Source organism: Fukomys damarensis, unplaced genomic scaffold, assembly GCF_012274545.1.
Source record: "Fukomys damarensis isolate Sample0158 unplaced genomic scaffold, DMR_v1.0_HiC HiC_scaffold_37, whole genome shotgun sequence".
Lineage (NCBI taxonomy): Eukaryota > Metazoa > Chordata > Mammalia > Rodentia > Bathyergidae > Fukomys > Fukomys damarensis.
This window is the reverse complement of record NW_022900949.1, coordinates 4,625,711-4,641,118: the sequence shown is the minus strand read 5'-3', so window position 1 is coordinate 4,641,118 and position 15,408 is coordinate 4,625,711. Positions and strand designations below refer to the sequence as shown.

The 15,408-nt window shown below is 36.6% G+C and overlaps 1 protein-coding gene across 2 annotated transcripts in view; it reads left to right on the top strand.

The window, feature by feature from the left end:
• Window positions 1–2,436: 2,436 nt before the first annotated feature.
• The window catches only part of LOC104860579 (olfactory receptor 7D4), a 100,716-nt gene continuing 87,744 nt past the window's right edge, over window positions 2,437–15,408 (top strand). Inside the window, exons 1-3 of one of the 2 annotated variants that reach the window (XR_004515634.1) lie at window positions 2,437–2,515; window positions 13,450–13,610; window positions 14,371–14,536. Coding sequence is in view for 1 of the 2 variants with exons in the window: in XM_010621818.2 (XP_010620120.1) it covers window positions 2,508–2,515 (8 nt within the window). In the remaining variant the exon portion in view is untranslated. Of the gene's footprint in view, window positions 2,516–13,449; window positions 13,611–14,370; window positions 14,537–15,408 lie in introns of those variants that run through there. The other variant, XM_010621818.2, reaches the window with a different exon arrangement.

Here is a 15,408-nt window from a genome sequence, read left to right as displayed (position 1 = left end):
CAGGACCATAACTTCTATACATTCAAAGTTGAGAAAAAGATGCTTGTGTGAAGCAGTCCATTTTGGGAATGGCTCTGCTCTGAGTGTGGGGGTCCACAATTGTCTAGGAACCATGGGGGAGATGAAATAGACTGAGTCATTTTTGACGGCTGTTCATCTATTGACCTTGCATGGTGTTTTCATTTCATCTTGGTTTTTAGGTTTACTGGTTTCATGCTTATATCTAAAATATTCTTGAATATTTTCTGGAGTTGTGGTTGCACAATAATGTATCTCTTGAGCCAATGTTTTACATGAAAGAGCCTCACTGCTATGTTGAAGGAAAGCTTTGTTGGATATGTTAATCCGGGTTGAAAATTATTTGCTCTCAGAGGTTGAAATACTTCACTCCAAACTCTTCTGGCCTTTAAGGTTTCTGTTGAGAAGTCTTGCTGTATTTGTAAACGTTTTACCTTTATCTGTAGTATTTTTTTGTTTTACTCTGGTTTTAAAGTTTTGGTTTTGTTCTTTTTCTTTGTTCCCTGGTAATTCAATAAGCATGTCTTGGTGAGATTCATTTTTCAGTATAGTTGTTTGGTGTTTTGGATGCCTCACTTAAGAGAATGGTGAACTCTTTCTGTAAACATATTAGTACCTCCATATGAAGTATCATCTAGCTTTTCTGTAACTCCAATTAAATTTATTCTTTCCCTTTTGAAATTTATTTTACTGGTCCATTTTATGTATACTTTATGATCACATTCAGCTTTGGGAAAATTTACCTATCATGATATACCTTAGTTCTGCTTTCCCTCCTTTTCTGCTTGCCTCCCCTCCATACACCACACTTCCCTTTTTACAAAAGATTTGTTTACATTTTCTTCCTTCTGTTCTCACATTTTCTCTTTTCCTTCTTTCCTTTCCCCCACCTTCCTACTTCCCCTTAACCCTTGAACCTTTGCTTCCTATTTCATATTATCTATTATACATCTTGGCACTTCAGTTTCTCATACCAGAGAAGCAATTTGGTATTTACACATGTGTGTCCTCCTTATTTCACTTAAGATGATGGCCTCAATATGCATTCGTTTAACTATAAATGCCTCTACTTTATCATTCTTTATGGCTGAGTAGTACTCTAATTTATTGAGCAAAAAATGCATCTTCTTTATCCAGTCCAAGATTTAGGTATTACAAACTCTGTGGCTATATACATGGGTGGGCATATATTCCTATGATATAATGCTTTTCATTCTTTTGGGATGATACCCAGCAGGAGGATGGCTGGGTCAAATAGAACTTCTAATTCTAGCTTTTGAAGAATCTCCACAATGATTTCCAAAGTGATTGCATTCATGTGCACTACCACTAAGAGTGGAGATGAGGTCCTTTTTCCCAACAGCCCTGGCAACTTTTGTTATTGGTTCATTTCATGATAGCAGCCATTCTTTCCGCGGTGAGGTGGAATCTTAGTACTTTTTTCAGTTGCGTCTCTTTAATAACCAGTGATGTTGAATATTTTTAATATGGTCATTTACTATTTCTACTTCTCTGTCTGAGAAATGTCTGTTCATTTAAGATGGCAATTTTTGGACTGGGTCTTTAATTTTGGTGTGGTCCAACTCTTTAAAGTTCTTTAAAAATTCTCTTTACTAGACCTTTGTCTGAAAAACAGGTGGTATATTACCCCCATATTTCTATTAACTCTGTTGGTGTTTTTTCTAATTGTGCAGAAAAATTTTAATCAGCTGAGATTTCAGTTGTAGGTTACATTTTCTACTTCCCCTAGACTGAGGGTTTGTTCATATAAAGTCTTTTCCTATTCCAGTGTCTTCAACAGTTCTATTCTATTTTCTAGTAGGCTTAGAGTTTCTGTTTTAATATTTGTGGAGGCCAGTCATGGGCCATTGGCATTTGACATTTGAAAGATAACTTCTTCCTCTACAAATTAAGGCACTGACACAATGTGTGATCAGAATGTTCCAGATTAACATTTGTTAACAGTTGTTCCTTTTCAAGGACACTGATTGTTAAACTTGTTTGTTCTTTGACGCTGTGATGGGAGGAACTCAAAGAGATAGCCAAAGATCTGACATTAGCTGTAGGAGTCAGGTGCTTCCTGTTGATAGCCAAAGATCTGACATTAGCTGTAGGAGTCAGGTGCTTCCTGTTGATAGCCAAAGATCTGACATTAGCTGTAGGAGTCAGGTGCTTCCTGTTGAGAGCCAACGATATGATGTTAGCTGTAGGAGTCAGGTGCTCCCTGTTGATAGCCAAACAGCTGATGTTCGCTGTAGGAGTCAGGTGCTTCCTGTTAATGTGCCTTTAAAGGGAGCTGTTTCTGTGAAATAAATCAGACATCTCTTGGTCTCCACTCCGGTTTCAGTGTTCTTTCCTTTCTCAATCCTCTCTCCCCATCTCAGGCTGGTTCATGTTGTGATGGCTGGGGTGCCACAAGTGGCGCCCGAGCAGGGACCCGAGTATCAAGGGATCCAGTGAAGGACACCACGGAGAAGAACGAGGCCTCAATGAAAAGGTAAGGAGCACTGAATTTTCTTGTAAATATTAAAAATGGCAGTCGGCAATAGTTGCATGCTTTTTGTACATATGCTTAGAGATTTACTGCGTGTCCATGGTTCTCGAGTTGGGCAGCAACAGCTGTGTAATTTTTTTAGAATTTGTTGAAATGGTTTGTCCCTGGTTCCCTGAAGGAGGCACTGTAAATTTAGATACTTGTAGTAAGGTAGGAAAATGATTATAAGATTATTATGCTGCACATGGTCCCAGTAAGGTACCTGTGGATGCTTTCATCTTATGGACTCTTACTAGAAATAGTCTGGATCCAAGACCTGAAAGTGAAAAGGATGGGTTCAACTAACCCTAGAGGAACCCTAGTGCATTGCACTTAAACTTTAGAAACTGGTTGAGTACTTGTTCTTTTTGTTTTTCTTCTGTGTCCTTACAAATTTTTATCAGAAAACTGTGATCCGGATCATTTTGGAGGCTGGGAGGTCCAGGCAGACGTGCTAGTGGGCTCCCTGCTGCAGGGGCTGGAAGACGTCCCTTGCCCCTCTGGTAGGAACTCTGTCTCTCTGTTTCTGGTCAAGGCAGAGTTCTTCTGCTTTTGGAAGAGGAGATTAAGGGGATTCCCTGACGGAATCCCTGGTTCTTCTTTTGGTTTGGTTTTTGTAAACCTTTGTCTTACATTCTGTTTGGCTTCTTTTGTTCCCTTGTTTGTCTGTTTGCTTATATTGAATTTTCTGATAAAATGTGACGGAGCTCATCTACCCCCCTCATCTTGATTTTTAAACCATTTCCAGGAGGTCCGTTGATCTACAGCTGACCCTGGACTCCACATAACTAAGAGATTTCAAAACAACCCAGCCTAGGAATTGCTCAAACTTCTGCTCTGTGACAATCAGCTGTTAGTGAAAACTATTTAGTTTTGGTAACATTTCTTGTGCATTACAAATTCTTAAACTGCGATTATAGGGTTAACTTGCTCTTTTCTAAAAACTCAAGATTAATACTGTTCTATTGACAGCCAGTCAAATTTTAAGATGTAACAATCTTAGAACAGAAAAAGGACACTTTAAGCTGAAGTTTGTTATAGAAGGTTAATAGTAATTGAGTCAGAAAAATATTAGGAAAGCTATAAGTAAGGGTTATACTTTTAACATGAAAGGTTTTTATATGTTTGTCTTGTTAAAAACAGGTAAAGAAAGATATATAAGATCAGAAGGCCTAAGTATGTAGAGAAGGTGTATGGAAATGATTTATGTTTGCTTGTTGGTTTCAAGTCTGTTATAAAAGGTTTACATTTACAGTCAAGAAGAGCTTTCATTCCTTTAACCCTAATTCTACAAGAGATCTCTGTTAATTTTGACATGCAAAAGTTTTGACTAGTCGTAACTAGATTTTATAATTAAATTGGTCAAAACCATCTGAGTGCACTCTAGTTTAAATTGTCTTATATGTTTGTCTGTCGAAATGTTCAGTGTTTGATTGTTTTTTATCAACATGACAACAAATACAAATAGATTGTTGATTTCTACAACCTCGCTTTATAGGATTAAGTAAAAAAACAGTTTTGTGGAAAAAGTGTTATGTGACTATGCCTCAGGTATGACAGTTGAATCGCACATCCCGAAAGTTCATGGATTGGTCCTGTGTGACGTACTCTGAGTCTATTGGCAGGACTTTGGTGGACAGATACAGGATTCCCTCAGACTAATATACGGAAGCTTGCTGCTGCCTTTGGAGAAGTATAATTACAAAGGCAGAGACAGAATAATGTCTTGTGTTAATGCTCCTTATATGTTATTAGTGGGAGATGTCTCAGTTGTATTTGAGAATGATAACGAATATAATGTCAGCTGTTATAACTGTAATTTGACCAATTGTATATAAATGTTAATGGAAATTGAGAAAGCATTAGGTAGACAAAAAAGAGTGATGGGATTGATTATTGCAGGGATTGTAGCCCTTATTATTATCATAGCTATAGCTGCAACTGCTGCAGTTGCTTTGGCACAAGAAATTTGGGATGCTCAGTATGTTAATGTTTTAGCTAAAAATGTCACTCATACTGTAACCATTCAAGTAGATTTCGATCAAAGATGAGAACAAAAGATAAATGCTTCATATGATGAAGTTAGTCTTATGGTAGAAGAAACACAGGCACTGAAAATTCATTCTCGATTGATGTGTCATCCTGGTTATCAATAGATTTGTGTAACCAATAAGCTATATAATGATTCCATCTATGATTGAAGTAAACTACAAAGGCATTTGAAAGGTTTATGGTATAATCAAAATACTTCCCTAGATTTAATACAGTTACATCAAGATAGTTTGGATCTACAGAATGCCCCTTCCTTAAAGTTTGATGCCACACAAGCTGCTCAGTGTTTAATCAATCAGTTAAAAGAGGTCTTACCCTCCATGGCATCAGTCACCTTATTGTTAGGTCCTGTTATTGCAATTGGGATAGAGTATATCTAGGATGTGTTATATTACCCATATTAGTGTGCATGGTGAATTCATCTTAGATGAACATGGCAGGAAAGATTCATTGCTTACATTTGCACATTAAACCTCCCATACCTACAGTCTAACCCCTGCAGAGGCTGGTAGTCAAAGACGGGTAAGAGAAGTGTAGAGATATATCCAATTTAAGACAGAGCATGAGTATCAGAATTCTCATGGCTTGATGATGGGTAAGGGATTTCTCTGGACATTTCTCACCTGAGACAGGCACAGTCTTTCTGCCGAGCTGGTAAAGTCCCTGCTCTGAATATAATAAAAAAGGGGAATTGTGGGGGCCAGCATTGGCCCACTGGCATTTGACATTTGAAAGATAACTTCTTCCTCTACAAATTAAGGCACTGACACAATGTGTGATCAGAGTGTTCCTGATTAACATTTGTTAACAGTTGTTCCTTTTCAAGGACACTGAATGTTAAGCTTGTTCTTTAACCCTGTGATGAGAGGAACTCGAAGAGATAGCCACAGATCTGATGTTATCTGTAGGACTTGGGTACTTCCTGTTGATGTGCTTTTAAAAGGAGCTGTTTCTGTGAAATAAATCAGACTTCTCTTGGTCTCCACTCAAGCTTGAGTGTTCTTTCCTTTCTCAGTCCTCACTCCCCAACTCAGACTGGTTTGTGTTGTGAAGGCTGGGCCGCCACAAATATTTAGATCTTTTATCCTCTTTGATTTTAGTTTAGTTAATGGTGAGAGACATAGGTCAAGTTTTAATCTTGGCAAGGTGAATGCCAGTTTTGCCAGCAACACTTTTAAAAAGGTTATCTTTCCTCCATTGATGATGGTTTACTCCTTTGTCAAAGATGAGCTGGCTGAGTGAGTCTGTAGTTGTTTCTGCATCTCCTAATTTGTTCCACTACTCCTCAGATCTGTTTTTTGTTTTTATTTTTGTTTTGCCAGTACCTTGCTTTTTTTTTTTTATCACAGTAGCTTTGTAGTATAGCTTAAATTGGGGATTGTTTTACCACCCCACCTTATCTTTATTGTTTAGTATTGATTTTGCTATTCTAGGTCTCTTCTTGTTTCAAATTAAGTTTTGGATTGTTTTCTCTACTTCGTGAAAGATGCTATTGGGATTTTAATTGGGATGGCATTGAATCTATATAGCAGCTTTGGAAATATGGCCATTTTCACTACTCTATTGTTGTTGTACCTAAGCAAGAGCAAGGAATGTCTTTATATTTTTTGATATCCTCTTTGATCTTTTTATTTCAGAGTGCTGTAATTTTTAAAGTAGAGGTCTGTTATTTACTTCTTTATATTGATTCCTAGATATTTTCTCCTTTTTGGGGGGGGATGCTATTGTGGTAAGAATTGTTTACCTAATTTCTCTCTCAGTAAGTCTGTTCTTGTACAAAAAGGCTATTGATTTTTGAATGTTGACCTTGTATACAGTTATACTACTAAATCTGGTTATTATGTCTAGGAATCTTTTGGTGGAGTTCTTGGGGTCTTCTATATGGATGATCACGTCATCCACAAATAATAATTTAACTTCTTCATTTCCTCTCATTATTACTTTTATTTCTTTCTCTTATCTAATTACTGTAGCAAACATTTGCAGATCTATATTGAATAGGAATGGTGACAGTGGTCATCTTTGTGGTGTTCCTCATTTTACTATGAAATATTTCAATTTTTAAATGTTTAGTATGATGTTGGCTATTGGTTTATCATAGATGACTTTTATGAGGTTGAGATAAAGACCATCTATTCCAATTTTCTGCAGGATTTTATTATGAATGAGAGTTGGATTTTTTTCAAAGTCTTTTCTGTATCAATTGAGATGATCATATGTTTTTTTATCCTTGACTCTGTTAATATAGTGTATTACATTTATTGATTTGCATGTGTTGAAGAATGCTTTTATCCCTGAGATCAGTCACACTTGGTCAGGGTGTAAGATTTTACATGATCTGCATTCTGTTTGTGTGTCTCATTGAGAATTTTTGCATCTATTTTCATTAGGATGATTGGCTTGTAGTTCTCCTTTTCAGTTGGGTCTTTCTCTGCTTTTGGAATCAGCATAATGGTTGCTTCCCAGAGTGAATTTTGGAGTATGGCTTTTCTTTGAATTCCATTAAAGAGTTTGATCCTTAGTGACATTAGCTCTTCTTAAATTTCTTGTACAATTCAGCAGTGAAGACATCAGGAGCCAGGCTTTTTTGTTGGTAAGTTTTTAATTACATTTTCAATTTCATGTATTGATATTCAGTTGTTTCAAATTTACATACCTTCTTGGTTTAACTTTAGTAATTCATATGCATGTTGGAATCTGTCCTTTTTTGTGTGTTTTCCATGTTATTGGAGTACAGGTTCTCAAAGTAGATATTGGTGAGCCTCTAGATTTCTTCTGGGTCTGTTGTAGTTTCACTATTTTCCCTGTTCACCCATCCAAGTACTAACCAGGCCTGACCCTGCTTAGCTTCCAAGATCAGACAAGATCGGGCACTTTCAGGGTGGTATGGCCATAGACCACCCTTTTTGTTTTTAATGCATAGATTTAAGCCTTTTCCCTCCTTTCTCTGATAAGGTTTGCTAAAGTTTTGTCAGTTTTATTTATTCTTCTGATGAACCAACTCTTCGATTTGGCAATTTTTTGTATTTTTCTCTTTGCCTCCATTGCACTGATTTCTGCCCTGATCTTTATGTCCTTCCTTTTATGAGGTTGGTAGACATCTTGCTCTTCTTTTTCTAGAAGTCTGAGGTTCAGCATTAGGCTTTTTATTTGAGCTTGCTTTGTTTCTCTGATACATCTATTCACCGCTATGAATTTCCCTTACTGTACTGCTTTCCTTGTGTTCCATCTATTCTGGAATATTATATTGTATTGACATTGTCATTGAATTGCAGAAGATGTCTAATGCTGTCTTTAATTTCTGCTGTGGTGTATTGGTTGTTCAGGAGGGTGTTATTTAAAATTCTTATGATTTTTTTCCTATTCATTTCCAATTTCCTTGCACCAAGATCTGATAGTATATAGGGGATAATACTTTAATTCATTTGCATTTGCATAGACATTCTGTGAGCTATGTTGGTCCATTTTGGAGAATGTCCCATGTGTAGCTGAAAAAAATGTATACTCTGATTTTGTGGGGTGGAACACTCTGTAGACATCTATTTAGTCCATTTGTTCAAGAGCTTGGTTCAGTTCTAGTGTTTAATTATTGATTGCTTTGTCTAGAATATCTGTCGGTTTCTAACAGTGGGTTATTGAAGGCCCCACTCCTACTGTATTAGTGCTTTTTTATCATCCATTTATGTCCATTAATACCTTTTTATGTAGTTGGATGCATTGCTATTTGCCACATATATACTTAAGATTGTCATCTCTTCCTCTGAGATTCTTCCCTTTGCAAGGATGTAGCGACCATCTTTATCTCTCTTAATTAGTCTTGCTTTGAAATCCACTTTGTAAATACAAGAGCGACCCCTGCTTTCTTTTGGGTTCTCATGGCATGGAGTGTTTTTCATCCTTTTATTTTCAGTCTATGAATTTTTTTTTTAGTTAAGTGTGATTCTTGTATGGAGAATATTGTTGGGTCTTGCTTCTTGATTCCTTCTGGCAAACTATTTCTTTTGGTTGGTGAATTGAGACCATCAACATTGATGGTTATAACTAATATGCATTGACCTATCCTTGTCATAATCTGTTTCTCCTCCCGTTGCATTGAATTTCTTGCATTGACTTCTGTGGGCCTGCATGGAGTTGTGACCCTCATTGTCACCTCCTAGGGTATTTAGAATTTTTTGGAGTACTAGTTTGATATCCATGAAGATTCTAAGTTGTTCCTCATCATGAAAGTACCTTATTTTTCCATCAGTTTTTGAAAGGTAGCTTTTCAGGATACATCAATCTGGGTTGGAGGTTGTTTTCTTTTAGAGCTTGAAATACTTCATTCCAGGCTCTTCTTGAATTGATTGTGTTGAGAAGTCTGCTGTGATTTTTTTTCATGGGCTTTCCTTTGCATGTGATTTATTTTCTCTTACTGCTTTTCATATTTTTCTCTTGTGTTGGATTTCTGGAATCTTGACTATGACATGCCTAGGTGTAGATGTTTTTAAATCATGAATAGTTGGAGTTCTATACAGCTCAGTTATCATTATGTCAAAGTGTTTTTTCCTATTTGTGAAGATTTCTGCGATTACTTCTGAAAATTTAAAAAAAAAAATTTTCAGCTTTAATTGAGTTTATTGGTACATTTTAGGGATACAGTACAGTTACATTTATTGTTGGAATCTTGTACCTCTACATGACAGGTCTTGGCTCTCATTTTTTTCCCCTTGTCTAATATGAGTTTTGTGTTATCTCCTCCCTTTTATTGACTCAAATCAATCTGTTTTTTCTTTTTTCTCACTGAGTTTATTGGTACATTTAGGTATACGGTACAGTTACATTCATCACTGGGATCTTGTACCTTTACGTGAAAGGTCTTGGTTCTTATTTTTTCACATTACCTCTGCCTTCCTTCACCCCCTCCTCCCTTCCCCTTCTACAAACACTTTACTTCCATTTTTTCACCTTCTCATATTTTTTCTTTTCCCTAGTTCCTTTTTCCTACGCTTCCCACTTCCCCTACACCTTTATCCCTTTTCTTCCTATTTTACATTGTCAATTATACCATTAGGATCATATATACAATTGTAGTTTTTCATATGAGAGAAACTACTAGTTATATACACATGTGTGGCTTATTTATTTCAGTTAGGAGTATATCTTCAATTTGTATCCATTTGCGTATGAATGACTGTAATTTCTCATTCCTTATGGCTGAATAGTATTCCATTTTATAGAAAAACCACATCTTCTTTATCCAGTCATCAATTGATGAGAAATTGGGCTCTTTTCAAGTTTGAGCTATTACAAAGTGTGCCACCATAAACACAGGTGTGCATATATCACTGCGATATGATTCTTTTAATTCTTTTGGAAAGATACTCAGCAGAGGGATGGCTGAGTCAAATGGAACATCTAATCCTAAAGGTTCCAATCTTAAGTTGTTTTTTGCATCATCCAGTAGCTGATGGATTGATTTCTTATGATCCATTCTTTTTTTTTTTTAATCTATCTTTTCAGTTTGGCTAAAGGCATTCTCCATCTCTGAAATTCTGTTTTCACATTCATTTATTCTACTGTGGAAACTCAATGAAATTTTTAATTTTTTTGATATCTGCTTGGATGTGCTTTATGTTTTTCAATGCTTTCATTGATTGTGTATTCCTGGATTCATTTTCCACAGCTCTTCTATGTTTTTATCTGTATCTGCTCTAGAGTTATTAATTATATCTTTCATATGGTCACCATCTCTGTTTTATCTGAGAAATTATTTCTGATTTCACTTTTTCCAGGCCTCCTTCATTACCTCCCTTGTTACCAATTCAGGTACGCTACGGGGATGGCTTTCAGACTGTTTCATCTCTTTTCCCACTGGCTTTGCTTTTGCTGATCTGGAAGTCTTAGTTTTCATCTTGTTCATGTGTCTTCTCATTTCTATTAATTCCTGTCAATATATTTTGTTTAATTCCTGCTTGATGTTTGTTTGTTGTTTATTGTGAGTATATTTATTGCCAGTATTTAGAACACATAGGGAAGGACTACTTCTCTGAAATGTCTTCGATGTAGGGCTAGTATTTGAGTTTTCCCTCTGTAATGCCCCTTAAGCAATCTCAGTTTTTATACCAGGAAGAACAACTTATCAGACTAATCACATCACTTGGTCAAAGTAATAAAAGCAGCATCAACAATAATTTCAAACACAGCTTAGAAAATGCTGAACTGGGATGAGGATTTAGCTCAGTGGTGCTGCCACCTGACTTGAAAATGCAAGGTCCTGAGTTCCATCCTCAGTACAAAAAGAAAAGAAAAAGACAACCTGTGTTGACTATATTTCTATCACCTTCCACAACATGAAGTAGATTTGAGGTTACATATCAAAACCAAGGATAAGCCAGAAATATGCTTTCAGTAAATAAGCTCTACAGTATAGTGAATTTACCTTCCAGAAAAAAAGAATTCGAAGGATTTGGGTCAGATATAGAAAGAGAAATATAAGGAAGGGGAAAGATTAGCAGTAGGGCTAGAGCATGCAGGAAGATCATGTAATCTTTGGGAAACTGCTGAAGACAAGAGGGTCAGAGAGAATGAAGGAATAAAAGCAAGAACATAAAGAAATGGGAACAGGAGAACTACAAACTATATTCACATTCTTGTAGACATAAGAACAATGAAGAACAGAAAAAAAATAGGGGGAAAATAGGAACAAGAAAGAAAAAAACTGAAGAAAGGAAAGAAAGCAGGAGAAAAAGAAAAAGAGAAAAACAAATCTTCTTTATCTCCTGTCTCTTATTACTGTTATTACAGTACTGGGGATGGAACTTGGCACTTGATGTCTGCTATGCGATTCTAGTAATAATGTACACCTGCAACCCACACTCAAATTTTATGTCTAACAATCATCTCTACTACTTTTGTAAAAATTCATTGAATAAAACATGAGGAATATTTTGCAGAAATGAAATATTTTTTCATTTCCACATTTTTATTCACAGCTGAACAAAATTTCTAGAAAAATAACTTATTGAATGGACGGACCTCTGTATTCACATACACATAGAGAATAAAAATTTATTTAATGCAGCAGTAGAGTTTATGACAAATTTCAATTCATCTTATTGATCACCTATTTTCAATAAAATATCTTTGTTTCCTTTCTCATATTGACTCGTACAGAAAGTAATCAAAATTAATTGTTTCTGTGCTTGGGATGGAACCCAGGGCCTTGTACATGCTAGGCAAACTCTACCACTGAGGTGTACTTGCACTCCCTAAAATAAACTTTATATTGATGTTTACCTTATGGTAAGCATGTTCCATAAGCCTCAGTGTATGGACTTACAGGATTGATGAATTCCCTGGTGCTAATACTCTGTACGTAGGTAGTAGTGAAATGTACAGGTGCTTTCCTAACCAGAATCAAGAAGTGCCACCCAGGGTTGGGGTATAGCTCAGAGGCAGAGCACTTATCTAACATTCGTGAGGGCCTGGGTTGGATCCTTGACAACACACAGCCATACACACACACACACACACACACACACACATAATCACTTCCAAATGATTTCATTTTCTTAGGAGAAATGAAATCACGTCCTGTATATAACTTTAAAAAATAGTAATGCATTATTTTAAATACTACTCCTGCTACTTGAACCACAAGAAAATAAACTTGCTGATGTGTTTGAATTTAGTTTCCCTCAAATAGTTTTATTGGCATATACTTCTTTTGTGAGGCAATTCATCCATTGCAAGTGCACAATTCAACAGTTTGCAGGATATTTATAGACGTGTACAGCCCTCATGGTAATCATAGAATGTTTCTTTCACCTCACAGAGAATCATTGTCTGCTTAGTTATCCTCCATCCCTCAAAAAATTAGAGAAATAAAACTAAAACAATAAAAATTTGAAAACAAAGAACAGCAGAATATATTTCATCATATTGCTGGTGTATATACAAATCCCACGTATATACCACATATCTCTGTTTTTAAAAGTATTACAACTACAGGGATAAAATGACAATTACTTCACTATCTACCTTAACACATTTTTAAGAAACTAACATTGTGGAGAGCAAATGATCTGCAAACATTCAAAGATTCTTCACGGGGGATCTACACAGAGTTATTGTTAGGTTTGGTGCCTTGTAGAAATGACTTTCTTTTGGAAATAGCTTGTGACATTTAAATCAAATAAAAGAAAAAAAAACAGTGTCTCCTTCTGGAGGGAATAATACCATTTTCATTTATTGCTCTCTACATAGATGTGAAATTGACTTAGAAGTTTTTGCTCTATTATCTTCTCTGCACCTAGGGAAGCTGATTATTTGGAGAGCCAGAAGAAAATGGAACAATTTATTTAATGAGGAACTCTTGAGAATTCAGCAGTTGAGATGCTAGGAATTGTAAACATGCCTTGTTGCTCCTCACCTACAAGTACGGTCCCAGCTTCTGCAAAATCCCAACGAATGTTTTAGGGAGATCCTTGAGACAGGATATGTGCAAGTGCAACCAATGAAGAGATTCAGGGCTGCACAAGGAGGCAGGTGGAGTAAGAGCAAAGGAGGAAGTGTGTACTGTCCTTTACAGTGAATAATAACTCTAAAATGGCCCAAATGTTTATGTAGTGTTATGAAGGTGAATTTTCTGAATTTGCTAGGTACTTTATTTTCTACTGAATCACATTTTGCTGTTTGCATGCTTTTCTTTTTCTTCCCCCAACTCAAAATCTTTCTCCAATAAGTTGGAAATTACTATTCCTTGTAGATCAAATTTTCTGAAGAGTCTCTTTCATGCACTTAAAGTGCTCCGTGGCATTTACAAGAGGTAACACACCTGTTGTATTTATGTTAAATTTGATCCTCAGTGGCTGCCCCAGTTATGTGGCATATTGACAACCGATACTCAGGCAGGACAGCTTTATTGTGATGTTCAGAACAGCAGCTCACGAGTGTGAAACACTCGCAACTCTACCCAAGGAGAACAGTCATACACATGCGAAATTCCTTCCTCCAATGCGACCTCATGGTGAGTATCCATGACGAATAATGTAGAAGGAAATCACATGTTCAGAGTTGAAATTATTTTCTCAGGATCACACAGATGTGTGGTATATTGATGAAATAACAGTGCATTAAAGAATGTTTGACTCAAGAATCCAATTTATAAATCACAGCTTATACAGCTCCTTGAGAAATTTAGGTATCTAAACAATTACCATAAATGGAAAGTTTAATCTTCATCATATTAGTAATAACACAAAACATTTATTGATATTGTACAGAAGGCATTTTAATGCTCAAAAATGTAATAATAGTAATAATAATACATTTTTTAAAAATGAGGGAGTGGTGTTAACTTTCAAAAATTTTTGAAGCGCCACATCAAATAATAAAGGTAGCTTGATTTAATTTATATTTAATCACTACTATAGAGTTTCCAGAATAAATAAAAAATTAAGACTATGAAATGTCTTCAAATGTTTTGGAAGGTTCATCTAAACAATTTGTTGATCCATAGATTCATATAAGAATGATGTTAGACTGATTTCTCTAACTTTAAAAGTTCTGAATATATAAATTTAATTAAGTTATACACTTTTCAAAATATATAACTATTCATGTAAAATATTTAAAATAAAAGTGAGGTATTTGGCTGATTCAATCGTTATCATGGGCTGCGTCTAGTAGACAATGAAGAACATCTATCCATAAATCATTCTGTAAAGTGACAAGTTTTTGAGGTGGCAAGTGGCTGTCCATAAAGATTGCCTTTTCTTCCTTCCCAGCATATGCACCAGCCACATGACTGAAGCAATCTATACATATTTCTTAGAATTCCTCCTACTGAGCTTTTCAGAAGATCCAGAACTGCAGCCCTTTCTTTTTGGACTGTTCCTGTCCATGTACCTGGTCACAGTGCTCGGGAACCTGCTCATCATCCTGGCCGTCAGCTCTGACTCCCACCTCCACATCCCCATGTACTTCTTCCTCTCCAACCTGTCCTTTGTGGACATCTGTTTTGTCTCCACCACGATCCCAAAGATGCTGATGAACATCCAGGCACAGAGAAAAGGCATCTCCTATGTAGAGTGCCCCACTCAGGTGTACTTTTTAAATACCTTTGTCAGAATGATTTCCTTTTTATTGTGATGGTCTATGACTGCTTTGTGGCCATCTGCTACCCACTGAAATATACAGTCATCATGAACCCTTGGTTTTGTGGCATGTTAGTTCTGCTGTGTTGGATTTCCATGTCCTGGGATTCCCCGATCCATATTCTACTGATGAAGCATCTCACTTTCTCCACAGTCACTGAGATTCCCCATTTCTTCTGTGAACTGGCTCAGGTTCTCAAGGCAGCCAACTCCAGTACCCTTGTCAATGCCATCTTCCTATATGTGATATTTCCACTGCTGGGTGTACTGCCTGTCACAGGGATTCTCTACTCTTACTCTCAGATTATCTCTTCCTTACTGAGAATGTCCTCCATTACAAGTAGGTATAAAGCATTTTCCACCTGCGGGTCTCACCTGTGTGTGGTGTCCTTGTTCTATGGGACAGGAGTTGGGGTGTACCTCAGCTCTGCTGTGACCCATTCTTCCCAGGCAAGCATGATCGCCTCTGTGCTGCACACGGTGGTGACCCCCATGCTGAACCCCATTATCTACAGCCTGAGGAACAAGGATGTGAAGGGGGCCCTGGACAGACTCCTCAGTAGAGTAGCCAGCTGTGTATGATGGACCACTGTCCTCAGAAGTAAGGGAACATTGTGCAATGCTATAACTTTAAAATATGTGTTTCTCTTTGCATTCCCTATAAATTTC